At 38.1% G+C, this 18092-nt stretch overlaps 1 protein-coding gene and 1 long non-coding RNA gene across 5 annotated transcripts in view; one reads left to right on the top strand and one right to left on the bottom strand.

The window, feature by feature from the left end:
- The window catches only part of gemin5 (gem (nuclear organelle) associated protein 5), a 34855-nt gene that overhangs the window by 12829 nt on the left and 3934 nt on the right, over positions 1 to 18092 (bottom strand). For all 4 annotated transcript variants that reach the window (XM_035957219.2, XM_023290191.3, XM_023290192.3 and 1 more), the window contains exons 2-14: positions 17895 to 18049; positions 17236 to 17417; positions 16204 to 16355; positions 15984 to 16082; positions 13664 to 13796; positions 12056 to 12221; positions 10038 to 10250; positions 8683 to 8768; positions 7593 to 7675; positions 6047 to 6183; positions 2965 to 3038; positions 1730 to 1911; positions 721 to 860 (exon numbers count right to left, since the gene is read on the bottom strand). In XM_035957219.2, coding sequence (XP_035813112.2) covers positions 721 to 860; positions 1730 to 1911; positions 2965 to 3038; positions 6047 to 6183; positions 7593 to 7675; positions 8683 to 8768; positions 10038 to 10250; positions 12056 to 12221; positions 13664 to 13796; positions 15984 to 16082; positions 16204 to 16355; positions 17236 to 17417; positions 17895 to 18049 — 1802 coding nt within the window. The remainder of the gene's footprint in view (positions 1 to 720; positions 861 to 1729; positions 1912 to 2964; positions 3039 to 6046; positions 6184 to 7592; positions 7676 to 8682; positions 8769 to 10037; positions 10251 to 12055; positions 12222 to 13663; positions 13797 to 15983; positions 16083 to 16203; positions 16356 to 17235; positions 17418 to 17894; positions 18050 to 18092) is intronic.
- LOC129350514 (uncharacterized) lies at positions 7234 to 12224 on the top strand. The gene is made up of 2 exons (XR_008603952.1): positions 7234 to 7805; positions 11988 to 12224. It is a non-coding gene; the product is annotated as an uncharacterized LOC129350514 (long non-coding RNA).

Genomic DNA, 18092 nt, shown 5'->3' with positions numbered 1-18092 from the left:
GAGCAGAGTTTCGTGTACTGCAGAGCCCCCTACTGGTTGTTCAGTGTACTGTAATGTTAGAGGGATTTCTGTGAAATCTGCAGCAATTTATTTACCCTGTTCATGCCTAGGACGGTACTTATCTGCAAGTATTTTATTCTAATTCTTAGTTAAAAGAAACCAAATATAGCTTCTGTGCTTTTGTTTTGACAAAGAAATTAAAGAACAAATGAAGCCTTTTAGTTAACTGGCAGCTCATTTGTTATTTCATCGAACATGACATGGAGATTTTTGTTAGTTGTTTTGTTTTAGCAACTTCATTCCCAGGTTGTACCGAGGCCTGACTTCTGTGTGTCGGTTGTATCAATGAGTGAATTAATTGCAGTGTTATTAGTGACAATTTCAAGTGCAGTGACTTTTTATGTGACTCTCCTGGTTCTCATGTGCAATTAGGGCATAAAATTAACAGATGATTAGCTCCCTTTGGGATGAATAGTTGCATTTTTGGCAATAAATATCACAAATACATTCCTTTGTCTGTGATTTATTGGATTTATTGGTAGCAAGCATAGTTGTGATTTTTGTTTATTGTGTTCTTATATTAAGTTGTTATATTTCGGTTATTTTCTGATTTGTGCAGTAAATTATGATTCTCCTTTGAACACAAGAGAAGACATCACAGCGTTAGCTCGCTGTCTACCTGTGAAATACTCCTGTGAGGACAGTATTCTGGATATATACCTGAGCCGTGCCGTCGTAGGAGACGGTCACCAGTCTGGCATCGTGGTGAGGACTCCAGGACATGCCGGTGATTTTAGCTGTATGTCCAGACAGCCGGCGGTAAGGTTCAGTCAGCACCACGGGGCTCTCTGGAGGATTCTCTGCAACAAAAAAAGAAGCAAAAACTCTGATGTTTACACCAGCAGAAAAATTAAAGTGTCAGTGCTTTTCTAACTATTCTTTAGACTACGCATTATTACGTTTGGTGTAGAGACTTTTGGGTAGAAAGTCGAAAAATCTGCTAAAAAAGAAGCCTGTTCCAGTTGACTACAGGGAAAGTTGGTGGAGTTCAGTGAATTTATTACTGAGGAAGTCTTACCAACCTGCAAGAGGTCAAAGTTTCAGTTAGTAGACCACAATTCCACTAGCTAAGACGAGTGTTAGCAGCTAATTAAGTCCAATACTGGTAACTAAAGCTACCTGTGGACCAAATACATGGAATTCTTGGTTGTACTTTGCCAAAGAAACAATCTGTGAGACTAAAAAGTAAGATTAAGAGTAAAAAAATAACCAACAGAGTGGTGATTCTTTGTCTAAATAAACAGCAAAGCTAACGGGTAGCTTGTGATGCTACCTTGGCAACAAGAAAAGGTGAAGCTATGAAAGTTTTTTAAATTTTTGTAATCAAATATTATATATTTTGCTTAAAGTTTAGCTTATTAAAGCCAAAGTCTCATTTTATTTCACTTGGGCTTGGAAGAGAAGTTTTTCACTGCAGACATTTGAAAAGGAAGCTTTAGTTCCCTTCAGTCTTGCAGTAAACTATGACGTTGAACCAACATACACAACAGCTGGAACTCCCATGAGTCGAATGCAGCTATCATTGATATACAAACACGTCATCTGCAAAAAAGTACATTTTTTTGCTTAAACGCTAAAATGTGCAAAAACGCTCTTGCTCTTGCAAATAAAATAGAAAGTGCAATGAAATTCCCTGGAGAGGCAGAACATCACAGAACGTTTCTCCCACCTATAACGGAGTGGAGATCGTGCACGAAGACGGTGGCGTTGCTGGAGCCCGACGCCAGCAGACTGTGCCGCTCCGGAGCACAACTGTGGTCGTGATGCCACCGTAACGAGTTGATGATCTTGTGATGCTGCTGGATGCTGCAGAGGAGCTTCAGACTGGGAGCCTGATACACATCAATACATCTGCAGCAGAGACGACGCAGTCAGATATCCAACAGGAGGTAAACACAAGAAACCACAAATGTACGTGAACTGTATTTTTAAGACAACAAGCAACGTATGAAGGAGATGCGACCAGACTAGTTCCTAAAAATCTACAATTCTGAGAGAAATATCTGCCTCTTTCACTTCCAACTTTGCTTTTCTGTCACTGGCATTCAGAGTACAGAGGGTTTTAAAGGTTCTGAGTCTTGTAAAAAACGGTGTTTAAACATTCTACCATTAAAACATTATCTGTTGGTGCCAGTAGAACTTAAATCTTTGATGCTTTATATCTACAAACACAAGTTTAAACATTGCTGCTGCTACAGGCGCATCTCATATATTTAGAATAAGGTGGGAAAAGTTCAATAGTTTTCATTAGACATTGCTCAAAGTGAAAACTGTATAGATTCTAGACTCGTTACACATAAATTAAAATATTAAAAGCCTTTATTTGTTTGAATTTTGGGGATACCAGCTCACAGCTCATGAAATTCCCCGAAATGAATCTCTGAGATGAATCTGTGGTTGTATTTACTGCATTTACTTCAGTATTTTATTTATTTTTAATAGTTTTTTGTGATTTATTTTTAATTTTAAAGCATTCTGAGCTGTATGTGTTGGATGAAAGGTGTTATACACATATTGTTCATTCTAGACCCATTACACATAAACGTTTGAAATATTTCCATTTATTTGTTTTGATTTTGATGATAACAGCTCATGAAACTCCTCAGTGTCTGATAAAAAATATTGAACTTATCCATCATATTCTAATTATATGTGATGCAGCTGTATAGTGCATCATGTCCACTAAATTCTATTTCAAATCTAAGCTGTCTTTTTATTTTCTGCCGTCTGGTTCAGGAGCTTAGATGAGTCGATGTGACAACCAATCACAAACCCAGAGTGTGGCTCAGATAATCGAGTTCAAGAGTTCACACAGAACAGAATTCATTATTCTGTAGCCTAAAGATGCCACACTGTCAGCAGACAGTTGGTTCCTCCCTGGACTCCCACCGGCCGCTCACTCACCCGTCCTCGTTGCCGACGGCGACAACTTTCCCATCTGGCTTCCAGCTGAGGTCGGTGTGTGGAGACAGCTTGTGCTGTTGGGAAGCAGAGCTCACCTCAACAACCTATTCAAATCACCTCTATTTACATTCAGCAGCCGACGGAAAACGGCTCCATTAAAGCTCTAACACGAAGTATGCAGACTTACAGTGTTGGTTTCCTGTGTGTTTGTCAGGTTTTACTGAGGCTGACAGGTGGGTTTGAAGATTTAAGAGTGCACAGAATGCAGAAATGCCAAACCTAGTGGTGGCAGGAACACTGACAACTATTTCTGTCTCTGTAGATATAAAGATTACTTCAGGGTCTTTTATCAAGCATCAATGTGAACTCTGTTCAGGGCTGCAGCCGCTGGATGGTGTGGTGGGTGGCAGAGTAGGTTACTTCTAATTTCTACTTTATTATGAACATTTAAACCCAAAAAAAAAACTTCTATTGAAATTAAAAATCATATTTAACCATGATAGCACTTGGTGGTTCTCTGCTGTCTGCTTCTAGAATGATAAAGTAAGTTAGATAAGTGGAAAAGTTCAATTGTTTTCGTCTTGAGTGATTTGAGGGAAATAATTTAATGTTTGATGTTTAAGGAACAAATTGTTCCACAAAATGCAACACTTTCTAGCAGCTGTATATCTTCAGCTACACAGCTTTGTTTCTGTACGTGGGACATCGATGTTGCAGGAATGTAAGAACCATGCAGTTTTGGTTCATTGTGGTTTTAAATGATTCTTAATAAAAGTGTTTTTAATCCGTGTTGGAGATGTTGCATTACTACATGGTACAGTTATTGCTAACTGAGTTGTATACTGTTCCCTGCTGTCATTTTTGGTTTTATTTGTAAGATTTGATTGGTTTCATTAGTTCGTCTGGCCTTACATGACCTGTCGATGGTCAGATTAACTCCTTTTATTCTGTTAGTTGTTTTGTCTTTGTCACTTTAGGCTCAGAGACCTGACTTCTGTGTGTTAGTTGTATTCACAAGTGAATGTATTGTGGTGGTATTTAATATGCAATGTGACAATTTAGAGTAAACTGACGTGATTTGACTCTCTTGGTTCTCCCGGGTCCTCATGTGTAACTAGGGTATTATTTATTATGTTATTAGCTCTTTTTGGGATAAACAGAATTTTGACTTTGCTATGTCAGCATTTTTGGCAACAAATATCCACATTTACACAAATACATTCTGTTTTCTGTGATTTATTTAATGTTTGACCTGTGGTGTGAGTTTAAACACATACAAAATTCTACATGTTTCATCAGAAAGTAACTGGACTTCATTTTAGTTCTTGAAGATGTTTCATCCAAGAGGTTTCTTCAGTTCTATCTGACTGATCTCATACTATTGATGTGTGTAATTCTGTAAATTCCACATCCAAAGGAATGTGGAGAATCTAAACTAGTACTTAAATGTCTGCATTGTCACTTTTGGTGTTGTAACAATGCAAATGTTCCAACTGTGGGATTAATTAGTGCCTAATCGTACTGTATCTTCAGGTATTTATTCTCATCCTCACATGACTCATGGTTTCAATGGTGAAACTGCCTGGTGATTAATCTCAGGATTATATTCTACGTACCTGGTAAGTGGTGTCGTATATTTCCTCATTTGTCCACAAGACAGATTTTTCGAGAAAGATCTGAAGGATCTAAACTAGAACATCCATCTCTAAACAGAGGAGCACCACTCATCAGGTACATATAGTGCAGTATTTAGGGTCCTCACCAGGCAGTTTCTCCAACGCTAACACCTTAAATCATGTACAGTCGGTCCTCAGTCTACGACATCCTCGACTTAAGGAGGAGTACCATAAATTTATTAAGAAAGTCTTGTTCCATCAATCTGACATACGGCGTTTGCAGCGTCAAAACAAATTTTACGGGGGAACTAGTTGGCGAGCGGAGAGGGTGAATACGTCGTCACGCAGCGCTATATGAGTTTACAGTCTCCGGTTGTACATCTTATTGGATTGTGCTACATTCGCTTCCTTTCGTTTGTGTTGCTTTTCAGAAACTTTTTGCCCTTCGTTATGGCTCCCTAGTGGAAGTCAGACTCTTCTGATGTCAGTGCTTCGAAGAAAAGGAAAGCCATCTCCATGGAAGTGGAATTAGATAAAATAAAACGCTCGGAAAAGGGAAAAACAAAGACGAACATCGGCCGGTTGCTTGGCCTAAGTCGCACGACTGTCTCCATGATCATCGGCGATAAAAAGCGTATACTTGAACCTAACATTACATGACCTACGGCAAAAATCACATTACGTTGCACCGTAGGAACAGAATTCCGATGTAAGTCAAGACCCCCCTGTCATTTGGGGGGAGAATAAATACTTGGACGTCAATTAGAACCAATGAAACATCTTGGAGGAGTGTAAAACATCTTCAACGGATCCTGGATTAACAGGAATCTACACAGACATGAAAACTGGTCCATCGTGTGCACTTGATTGATGATTCTGGCCAGATTTTCTGAGTGTTTAACGTTTAACCCTCTTGTCATCCTGCGGGTCAAAATTTACCCGTTTTAAAGTTTGAAAATGTGGAGAAAAAAATATTTTCACAGTGAAACTTCTCCACATTTTCAACATTTATGGGAAATTTCTGAACATTTTTTTGGTGGAAAAAAAGAAATGTTAAAAATGTTTCTTAAGAACATTCACAAAAAAAATCAACCAAAATCCATGTGAATGTTCTTCAAGAAAATATAAGTTTTACTGATATATATATAATCACTTTAGATATTTTTAAAAATTTTTTGAAAGATTTTTACTCATTTTTGAAAATATTTACAAGCATTTTCTTGCCAAATTTGGGAAATTTTTTTAAAATTAAACTTTTAAGGGAAACTTTTAAGGAATTATTAGAATTTTCTTGCTGAAGGTTTTGCAAATTTTCAGAAATTTGGGGAATTTTATGCCGATTTGTTGGATTTTTTTCAGACAAGGAAACATTATTTTTTGGTGCCCATAAATGAAGACAACAGGATTGTTAAAAGCCAAGATAGCAGCTAAAACAGTCCAGATTCTTCCATCAACATCTGTCCCACCTTGATGTTGTTGGTGTCTCTGATGAGCCGGTCGATGTCCGAGGCATCTCCGCTCAGTTTGGACGGATCGTGCTGCAGAATAACTCCTTCGCCGGCGCAGCTGTACAGGCTGTAACTCGGCTTTCCTCCTGCTGCACCTGAACGTCATACAAAAACAGATTTATACATGTTTTCAGGATGGTGGGTTGACTTCCTGCTGCAGACAAACTGTCTTATAAAGATGGATTTGGGTTTTTTGGCTCAGCTGCTGGACGAATGTTTAAACCGAGCTGTGTTTTCAAGCTGTGCTGCATTTCAGGGAACATTTTTGTCATTTACGTCCTAAATGCATTTCCAAATGGTTTTTACACCCTGCAGCACACATAACAGAACAAAAACACCGAAAACCTGCTATTTGATTGCTTTCTGGTAGGAAAAAGCCTCATTACAAGCTGTTTTTAAAGAGATGCAGGCTTGTCTGAAGAGAATGTCTGCAACCAGATCACACAAATAGTATAAAAATAGAATTCATAGTAGTATACATGATATACAGGTCACACTTCAGCAGCTAAACATACAAGAAGTTTTAAGATTTAAGGCTTATTCCATTTCAAATCATCAGTAGCCTTCTGCTCAACCACTGAAAATGATTTCATTATAAACTATGGTTATTTAAAAAGGTAACTGTCATAAATGAGTAAAAAATAATAAATATCTTAATAAACTCTTTGATATGTGAAGCTATGACTTACTTTTGCACTTTACTGTTGTTGCTGCTGCTATAACTGAATTCTGAATATTTTCTTAAACTACTTGTTTTGTTGGTTTTATGGACTGTTTGTTTTCAGTTTTTATCTGTAGTTTTAATACTGAGAATGAAGTGATTTATTTTAATTTCACAAATATCTCTATAAAAATCCATATTTCATGCTATAAAAAGTTCAAATTGGAGTTGGTCGAGCAGAAATTGTTCTAAAAATGTGATGATTTGAGATGGAAAAAGCATCTTAAAGGCCTAACTATAATGACTCAGCATTCAGTGCCAGTTAAAAAACCCATTCTGACAATGACGGCTTCATGGAGGACTTGATATATCCAGATACAGCAGCTGGTCCAGATTCACTCTGCACGCTCCTCGTATGAAATCAGAGCCAATCAGAACTGTGTGAGGCGAGCAGAACCGATGCCAGTGCTGCAGGTAAACAAATCAGCGGCTCCTTTTGTTCGTTTAGGAGCCATCAGCAGATTGTTGGCACGGCAACAATTACGTTTGCAGCCTCCAAGCCGAGTGAGTGATACGCTAATCAAAATGTCATCCACCGACAGCTGGTAAAATTAACTTCCTGCGTCTTGATTTCCCCACGAGCGGCTCGAGTGGAGGGAGGTGAGCCGTAAGTGTTTCCTCGCCTCATTCAATTACAGAGCCGATTACAAGGGGGCGCGCAGAGATGTTGGGCACTTTTTCGCTGAGTCGCTGCTTTTCCGACGTCCCACCGCCAGTGTTTTTGCTGGGTCAGAGCGTTCGGAGCTAACGGCAGCAGTTGCTAAGAGTTCATTAAGAACTTACCAAATGACATCGGGGGGACTGGAGGTCCCCAGGCCAGCGTGTACACTGTTTTTCGGTGATAGGAGCTCGATATCTGAGGAGGCCTGGGAGGAGACGAAGCAGAACAAATGCCCAGTCAGGGACAAGCGACAAGGAGAGCTGCAGGAAAATGGGACTCTGAGGCCTCGAGGGATTACGAAGAATCCACAAGGCTCCCAGCAAACACAAGCTAAGGTTTGACTTTGTGACTTTCAGAAAAAGTTTCCAAAGCCAAAGTTCAACAGAGATCAAAACAATCATCTTTTCTGAAGCTAAAAATCATTTTGGACGTCAAGTTTTTATATTAACTTTCTCATAAAACACAGGTGCATAATTGAAGTGTAACAAACACAATGCACTTTCTTCATAAAACAATTCAGTGATAACATCTCAGAGTGTGCATACGTTCAACTTTGCATGTCAGTCATTGGTTAGTCTGTGGCATCTCAGGTAGCAGAGCTGCTGCACTGTTTTGGATTTTGTTTAGTGTTTGTTATAAGATAAAATAAGCCTCATATGTTGTTCAATTTTAACACTAAGACATGACAGCAGTTTTGCACCAGTTTTTGTCTCCTAACAATGAGTCCACATCACTATTTTGTCAAATTATCCCAAAACTGGAACTTTGTCATGCCATACTCAGCCAACCTCAAATTGTACCGATCTTAAAGCCTCAAAAGTTGGTGAAATGTCAACCAAAGACTGGATTTTTAGTTGGAAATATGGATCCATTCATATATATACATTTTTAAGAACTTTCTGGGGCCACAATACTACCCTTTCCTCCATTTTCATGGGCTACAAATTCTAAAAATTGTCTCTCCTGGACCACCTACAATTTTTGGATCTGCTGGAAAATATTTTGTCTGTTTTCTCACCCAATTTCATTGCTGTGGGAGTCAGATTTCTGGAGTTACTGAACCCTTTGAATGGTTTCCCAAGTAAGGTGTTTCAGGCAAAACTATATGCACCCTTAAGTCTAAAAAACAATGAAATTAACAGTGAAGTGAGCAAAAGAACTAAGGTGACTGTGTATGTAAGGACAGAATAACATGTCAATAGTGGATCTTACTTGTTTGAGAAGACGTCGTAGATTCCAACTTTACCGTCGTCTGTTCCAAACGACAAGGATCCTTCTTTCGTCGGGTGCCACGCCAGCTGCAATAAATGGAGAATTTCTTAGTGCATCTTACCTCAACAGTTTCTTATGTTTTGTCTAAGAATTTAACAGCTCAATGCCTGATATAATTCACCCACTATCATCAAACTCTGGGAGTTGAAAAATTGGAGTAAAACTTAAAGGACGTAAAAACTGATAACTTACAGTATGTTTACAAATCTCTCTTGAATTTTAAGGTTGCAAATGGCTAATAGGAGAGTCTGTGAGCTTATCAGTAGCTCAGGCATCTAATTTATTAAAAAACCGACAGTCAGAAAACAGAAAAAGTGACTTTTATTCATCACAAATACAGTTTTTTTTTTGCATATCTCAGCTTGTTAGAAAGTTGGGCTCACAGCTTATAACCAGAACGTGCAATTCTCTGAGAAATTGCAGCTGTGATTGCTGAAAGCTGCTACACCTTGATTGCAGTTACTATTTAAGAGACTTCACACTTGTACATGTACAAGAGCATCCTGCTATCAAACCTGCAACCCTTTTAATTAGTGGATCGTTAGAAAGTTGGGCTCAGGGCTCAGAGCTCAGAACTAGAACGTGCAATTCTCAGAGAGATTGCAGCTGTGATTGTTAAAAGCTGCTACGACTTGCTTGCAGCTACTAGAGACTGCACACTTGTATACGTACAAGAGTATCCTGGTATCAAACCTGCAATCCTTATTATTAGTAGTGAATTGTTCGAAAGTTGGACTGAGAGCTCATAACTAAACCAGCAATTCTTGGAGAGATTGCAGCTGTGATTGTTGAAAGCTGCTATGACTTGATGAGCTCTGGCACTTTATTTATCAAAAAGTTTACAGTCAGAAAACAGAAAAAGTGACTTTTATTCATCACAAATATAGTTTTTTCTCACATAAACCAGCTTGTTAGAAAGTTGGGCTCAGAGCTCAGAATTCGAACGTGCAATTCTCAGAGTGATTGCAGCTTTGATTGCTGAAAGCTGCTACGACTTGCTTGCAGTTATTATATAAGAGACTGCATACTTGTACATGTACAAGTATGCAGTATCCTGGTATCAAACCTGGAACTTTATGATTAGTGGACACCCTGTTCTAACAGTTGTTTCTTTTACCTGACAGCTCTGAAAATCTATTTCTGAAAACTACATACAGACTTGAATATGAAATACTATCAATTCTAGCAACATAGCAGGTCATGTACCATTGCATATGCATTGATTAACCACTAAGAAATCAGGTAAATATTCTATTATGCTAAATTTACATGCAGCTTTTAGACAAACTCCTTACCGCTGTGACCTTCGACTTGATGCCCTGCCAGAAGGACCTGGTGTCGTACCGGTTCTGGGTGGTCAGCGTGTTCCAAACCCGGATCATGTTGTCACCGACACCCAATGCCAGACACCCAGAACCCACCGGGGAGAAGCTCAGGGCGTAGACAAACCCGCCGAGGGTGGGCAGAGTCCAGCAGCAGTCCAGAGAGGCCAAGTCCCAGCATTTGATCTGGAGGAAAAGTCAAGATGCTAACAGCTTTTCTGGAAAGTAAAATTAACTTGACCACATGAACACTGCAGGAAGATTTGTGACATTTTGGGAAATATTCTTTTTCACTTTCAGTGCAAGAACAAGATAAATGACCCACTCTCATGTCCGCATGTTCAATGTGCAGCTGAACTCTGCAGTCAGTTAGCTTAGCATAGCACAAAGTCTGACACATGGGTCAGTTCAGACAGAATTCAGTAAATATGTTGCTGTACCATCTTAGATTTTATTCAGTTTATACGAAAAATACAGTCTTCGGTCGACATTTCACCAACTTTTAAGGCCTCTAAAGTCATTAGAATTTGATGTAAAGTAAGTTTCACAAGACAAGGTTCCAGTTTTTTAATATTTTGGCTCAAAACTTTCCTAAAATGACACAATTTTTTCTAAAGTTATAATAATAATTCCTAGTCCTTGAAAATGTAAAAAAAAAAAAAAAAAAGAGCAAAGTTTTAAAACAAGGCTGGTATAACGGTTCAAGAGAGTTCATCTAAGCATGTACATATGGATGGATCCATATTTTTATTAAAATACAGACATTGGTTGACATTTCACCAACTTTTGAGGCTCTAACATCAGTAGAAATTGATGAGTGGTAAGTTTGGCAAGACAAGGTTCCATTTTTTTTGCTGTTGTGACAAAATGTTGATGTGGACTCACTGACTGGACCATAAAATGGTTTATAGATGCACAAGCTGCTTCCATGTTGTCTTCATGTTCAAGTATAGTATCATATAAAGCTTGTTTTGCCTTTCTTTGCTTTAGTAGGAACTATGGACGCATCCATATTACAGGAACTTTCTGGGGCCACAATACCTAAATTTTGCACTTTTTTTCCCATTTTTAAGGGCCAATAATTAGAAATGTGGCTTTTTCTGGAGCGATCTGGTCATTTGTATCTGTTGGAAACCAGTCTGTCTGTGTCCTCACCAAATTTCATGGCTCTGGGAGTTTTATTTCTGGAGATATTGAACCCTTGAAATGGGTTCTCACCCTTTTAGGGGCGAAGAATCCAAAAATTCTCATTACATAGTAGATCCTCAAGATCCAGCCAAAAAATGTTTACAAAATTTAGTTTTAGGTCCTAAATAACAAACAAACTAAATATGTAAACAGAAAAGTCACTTTCATTATTAGTTTTTATACTGATTAAATTATCAAATGTTAATTATTGAGCTTTAGAGGTGCTGCTGAGGTGGATTTAGTTTTTATATATATAGTTATAGTTTTTTTTATAGTTTTTTAGTCTTTATACTGAGCCAAGCTAAGGTTTGGAGAAATATTTATGCAGCAGCTAATGATTATTTTCAACCCTGATTAACCAGTCAATTATTTTCCCTAATAGCTGATTAGCTGTTTGGTCTGTAAAATGTCAGAACATTCGATCAGTGTTTCTCAAGATGACAAACGTCTTGTTTGGTCCACAAGACAAAGATGTTCAGTTTAACATCGTAGAGGAGGACAGAAACCAGAAGATATTCACAGTTAAGAAGCTGCAGCTCTATTTTCTCTATTATTAATTACTCAAATCAACAATTTATCATTGCACTTCTAATCTATAACAAATGAAGTCTAAATATTTCACACCTGTTTTGTTCTCTCCACAAAACCAGTGTCGAAAAATGTGGATTTAAAAGAGCTAATTCAACCAAAGTACACTCTTCTACTAACCAGAGGTTTTCTGTTTTGCTGTGAAAGTCAACAGAAGTTCAGCTCCTGATTTGAACCCCAAAAATCTCAAACCAGACCAAAGAAAGGCGACCCACCTCTCTATCCATGGAGGTGCTGATGAGCAGCTCTTTCCCGTCCGGCAGCTGAAAGGAACTCGTGTTGAAGACAATCCTGCTGTGGTTCTGACCCTCCGAAGACGTTCCGAACAGAGTCCACCTCTGCTTCCCTGATTTAGCCAAGTCCCACATCATCAACTCACCACTGGAGGGGAAGAAATAACTGACTGAATTCATTTTAATTCACACGACTTTAACACAAAGAGGCCAAAAAGAAAAAACTCTCCCATAAAGTGCTTTTATATACATTTTAATGTCTTTGTTATGTAGCATAAATAGACAATCTGACCTCTAGACAATGTTATGTCGAATAAAATGTTCTACAAATGGAATTACAAATTACTTTGCACATGTTTTTATACTAGCAGCAGCTCCTGCTTGCAACTACATCACAATGACACAATATCATGTCAATATTTACGCTGTTTTCTTCGCCTGAATCTGTGGATCAATGTCCTGCTTTGGCAAAATAATACAAAGCAAGTTTCAAGTCATTTTGTGCAATTTTGTGTCCTTTAGGACAATTTTCAAAGCATTTCAGACCATTTTTTAAACTAATTGAGGACATGTTTCAAACCCATTTGGACAGGTCTGGGTCTTTTAGGACAATTTTTGTGTCATTTTGGACAAGATTCCAGTCATTTTGGGCAATTTTGTGTCCTGTTGTACATTTTTAGTCAATTTTAAACAGTTTCTAACTCAAAAAATGTAGCTAAAGTCATTTATAACAAGTTTTTAGTTTCTTTGGGCAATTTTGAGTCCCTAAGGACAATTTTTGAGTCAGGTTGGACAAGATTCCAGTAATTTGGGGAATTTTTTACGCAATTTCACGCAGTTTCTAACTCATGTAATGTAGCTAGAGTTATTTATGAAATGTTTTTAGTTACTTTGGGAAACTTTCTGTCCCTGAGGACAATTTTTGAGTTACTTTGGACAAGATTCCAGTCCTTTTGGGAATTGCTGAATCCTGTTGGACCATTAGTTAGACCATCATTTTAGACAAGTTTAAAAACATTAAAATGGTGTTCAAATTTTATACAGGTTTCAAGTAACTTTGGGAAACTTTGTTACCTTTTGTACATTTTTTCGGCAATTTTAGAAAGTTTCTATCTCTTATAATGTAACTGGAGTTGTTTATGACAGGTTTTTAGTTACTCTGGGCAATTTTGAGTCATTTTTAACAATTTTGGACATGTTTCAACCACTATTTTTTAAATTAACTTTAGGCAAGTTTCAAGTCAATTTGGACAGGTGGCGGTGGAGTTGACAGTATAAATTTGGTCAAAAAATCCACCAACCATAAAACCTTTATTTTTCACCCTCAGAAGGTGATGTCTTTTCCTGTGACTGGCACCAATAGGAGCTTTAAAAATGTAGAGTATAGTACCTGTCAGAGGCATAGTTTATGAGAGAAAAAGCTTAAAATTGCCAATATTAGGACAGTTAATTAGCAGGTTAGAAGAATTTTATAAAGGTGGCATCATAAGAGTTTTATTTGGCTGGACTCAACCCAACTCCTCTGCCTGATGACTGAGTTCTACTGTTACCATGTTTAATCCATCCATGATCGATACGACATGGTTTTACCTGAAGCAGCTCGACACCAGTTGCGTCACTCGTCCCTTCGGCCAGTGGACGTTCAGCCAGAGTCTCTCTTTGACGCCGGGGTCGACCACAGAGCCTCTTCTCTTCAGATATGGCAGCTTTAATGTTGTAACGCCTGCAAAAAGATAAACATCATCAGGTTCCATCTCTGAGGGGGACACTTGGAGACTAAACAAAACCATTCTAGGGCTGCTTCCTTCATATCTACGGATCTATATTTGACAAAAAAAAGTTCAGGAAGCCGCTTATTCCTGCTATCTGATAATCACTGAATGCATTTGAATCAACTTTACGTGACTTCAGATGTTTATTGTATGACTGACTCACATCGTCCTGCCTGGATCATCTTTGCTGAAGCCTTGCAACATATTTTTTCTGTGATTTTATGACACTGTAAAGCACCCTTTATTATCATGTAAAACCTATTTAAACCTGTTGAATCTGTTGTCTTGACAAGGATAGTTTCTTACTTATCCTTTTTGCCAGTTAAATAAAAAGACAACAACTACTGGGAGAAAGTTGACATTAATACTGTTTGAGGAGATTCTTCACCACCTGCACCAAGAATGAAAGCTAATAAAAACACATTTAAAAAAGTTTCCTGCAGGTATCAGCTGATTCTTGACACCTTTTTGTTAAATACTGATGAACAAACCCACTTTAAGCTTTATTATTGCAACTGCTGAGCAATGAAAATCAACCAAACTACCTAAATCGAGTCTGAAATGTGTTTAGAGTTTGTATATCTGGTGTTTTGATTTCCTAAATTCTCCAACTCATCCTCAGTTAACACCTTAAACCTGTTTAGTGTCTTTTATTACAAGTGACAAATGGGATACTTGTACTGTATTAAGCTTTTTTTCACTTTCATAACAGAACTAGGGCAAAAACTGACAAGATTCCTTGTGTTTGCTTGCAGCTGCATCACAATGAGACAAAATGAAGACTCTTGGAAGTCTGAAAGTCTCCGAAAAACATCTGCTGGGTCATTCAGTTCACCAGCCTTTATAAAAAGTTCACACCTGACCATCCCATAGTTGTCAGATATGGTAATTTTGTGCATGTTAGTAAGTAAAATGTGTCAGAGTTTTGCTCACAGGCTATTCAAAAATTCTTAAAGAAGGTGGAACCATGTCAATATTTATGTCATTTCCTTTGCACTAATCTGTAGATCAGTGTTTGAAGCCATAACTTGTGAAATAATGTTGTTGGAGTCCTGAAGTTTTGCAGGTTCATTGATATGTACAAGTCGTCTCCAGTGGTTTAGCCCTGCTTGGGTAGAATAACACAAACCAAGTTTCAAGTCATTTTGTGCAATTTAGAGTCCTTTTAAAAACTAATTTAGGACAGGTTTCAAGTCGATTTGAACAGGTTTGGGTCCTTTTGGACAATTTTTGAGTCATTTGGTGCAAGTTTCAAAGCCTTTTAAACTGCTTTTAACTCTTTTATGCCAGGTTTTAAGATACTTTGGCCAATTTTGAGTCCTTGTGGACACACTTTAAAGCATTTTGGACCATTTTTTCAACTAATCTTGGGCAAGTTTTGAGTCTATTTGGACAGGTTTGGGTCCTTTTGGACAATTTTTGAGTCATTCTCGACAAGAATCCAGTCATTTTGGGAAATTTTTAATCCATTTTTTAACCATTTTAGACAAGTTTCAAAACACTAAAATGGTTTCACGTAACTTTGGGCAACTTTGTGTCCTTTTGTACATTTTTTAGGCAATTTTAGGCAGTTTCTAACTCAAATAATATAGCTAGAGTCATTTATGACAGGTTGTTTAGTTACTTTGGGCAGTTTTGAGCCTGTTTGGACAATTTTGGATCATTTTTTAAACTAATTTAGGACAAGTTTCAAGTCTTTTTGGGCAGGTTTGGGTCCTTTTGGACAATTTTTGAGTAAATAATGCAGCTAGAGTCGTTTAGGTTTCAAGTTACTTTAGGCCAACTTTGAGTCGTTTTGAACAATTTTGGACACATTTTAAAGCATTTTTTAAAACTAATTCAAGTTTGAAGTCTATTTGGACTGGTGTGGGTCCTTTTGGAAAATTTTGGAGTCATTTTGGGAATTTTTAAATCCATTTTTTAATCATTTTAGACAAGTTTCAAAACAATAAAATGATTTTCAGCTTATTTTGGACAGGTGTCGAGCAAATTTTGGTCAACTTTGTGTCCTTTTTAGTCGGTTTAGTCTCTTTTATTAGAAGTGACAAATGTAATACTCGTACTGTATTAAGCCACTTTCACTTTCATAACAGCAGAAATAGAGCAAAAAATGACAAGATTCCTTCTACTTGTTTCACCTTTTCCCCTGGCTGTGCTCCAGATCCTCACAGTTTGGTCTTTGCTGCCGGATGCCAGATAGCATCCTTTCTCCTCGGCTGCAGACACTCCGTTTGTTGCTGGAGAACAAAAAAAGTCTCATTTCAAACAGTTTCAAATGAGCAAAAAACTTAAAAACAAATGAAGCTGCTACTGCAGAGAGGAACTTTTAGATTGTTGTAACTGACTGCAGGCTGCTACCTTCCCCGTCCTCAGGTCTACTGTAGAAAACGTCCTCGGATGCGACTGGTGACCAGGACAGCGAGTGGATCTCGTCATCATGTCCACGGAGACGATGCATCACTTCGCCTTTCTTACTCACGTCGATGAGCACGATCATCCCGTCTTTGTACCTGCCATATCACAATTACTGACATCTGCTGTTTGATTTAACTTTACGAGAGCTGCAACATTCAGATTTTCACAACTTTTCATGCAGAATTTATACTTTTTTTTTGTAAAAAGGTTCTAGAGGGTAGTTTGGATTTCTTTCTGTAGCTGAGCATGAATGCAATAGAAAATGTTAAGAATTAGTTTAGCTTCATGTGGTTTGAACCTCTTTATTTCTACCTTTCACATCCCTTTAATAAACATACACAAATGCAGCATTCCCAGAAGGAAGCAGACTCTATATTTAAGGAAACTGCATCCATTTAGATGAACTTTAAACATAGTTTGCACCACAGATGCTTAAATTTAAAGTGAAAAATTGGATATTTTGACTAAATAGCAAAAAAGCAAATGCTGGATCTTGCTTTGGGATGTTAAACAAACAGATCCTTCAAAGCAGAAAAAAAAACTATTTTTAGATTTACAGTGACAGTGCAGAACTGTCATATTTAAAAACTAAATAAATGAAACAAACACAAAGCAGTTGTCATTAGTAGTTTGTCAACAACGCCACAGTGTCCTTCACATGTACAGATCAATCCACAGGTAGTTATTGTTTTAACTCGTTTATGACAGGTTTTAAGTTACTAAGGCCAATTCTGAGTCCTTTTGGACAATTTTGGACACGTTTTCAAGCATTAAAAAACTACAGTTAACCCAGTAGAACCTGAATATTTGAGCTTTTGTAACTGATTTTAAAGATTTTAATCTAATTTTCTGTCTCTTGAGCACAGACTGTGGGACTGTGGTATTCAATTATTATAAAAAAAAATTAAAACAGCCAGGATTCATTATTTTTTAACAATTAAAATGACATTTTCTTGACTGAGTGTGTTTTCTCACCCAACAGCGACACAGTTCCAGGTGTGAGGGGAGCAGCTGAGGCAGAAGATGGTCCTCGGCTCTGGGAAGAAGCTGCTGGTGTCTCCGGTGTTGTACCAGTGACAGACCACGATGCCCTTCTCATCCCCCGACACCACCAGGTTCTTATCCACCGGGGACCAGTGCACCGCCGACACCGGGTTCTGTCGGGACAAATCATTATTTAGGTTTTTGTGGAAGGTTTTAGTCTGTACCTTCACACCTGACATCTTAACTGATCTTAATCTAAAAACATTCTCTGAATCTGGGGATTAGAAATGTCTTCTGATTGATTTCTGTTATGCCAGCAGTTATTAAAAAGACAAACACGGCTTGTATTTTTCAGGTGAAACCACACAAACGTTCTGGCTCCAAGGCATCATTTGGAGCAAATAATGGAAAATAAATAAGATAACAGTTTTAAAAACGCCCTCCAGTGAGACACTGAATTGCCGAGCTGTACAAATCTGTTGTGTTTGTTTATCTGTCTGCAGCATAAAAACCATTCAGATGCTTCAGTTTCTCTCTCCGGAGTCCAGTCTCATTATGAAAGCACAGAAATGTGAAACCAAGCAGCAGACAGCGACCTGTAGGGGGAGTCAGTGTGATATGAAACTGATTCTGAGAAGAGCAACTCCCACCTGATGAGCTGCATGTTCTCTGATTAACATCCTCTTGTCCGAGTCCCAGAAGCGAACGCTGCCGTCGGTGGAGGAGCTGACACAGATGTGGCTCTGAGCTTCATGCTGGCAGAAAGAGACGCCTGAAACCAGGTCTTTATGGCCCACAAGCTCACCTGAAGGACACACAAAGAGGATTTACAGGTCAAAATCAGAGTA

The sequence above is a fragment of the Amphiprion ocellaris genome, chromosome 14, assembly GCF_022539595.1.
Source record: "Amphiprion ocellaris isolate individual 3 ecotype Okinawa chromosome 14, ASM2253959v1, whole genome shotgun sequence".
Classification (NCBI taxonomy): Eukaryota; Metazoa; Chordata; class Actinopteri; family Pomacentridae; genus Amphiprion; species Amphiprion ocellaris.
This window is presented reverse-complemented; position numbering and strand designations above follow the sequence as displayed.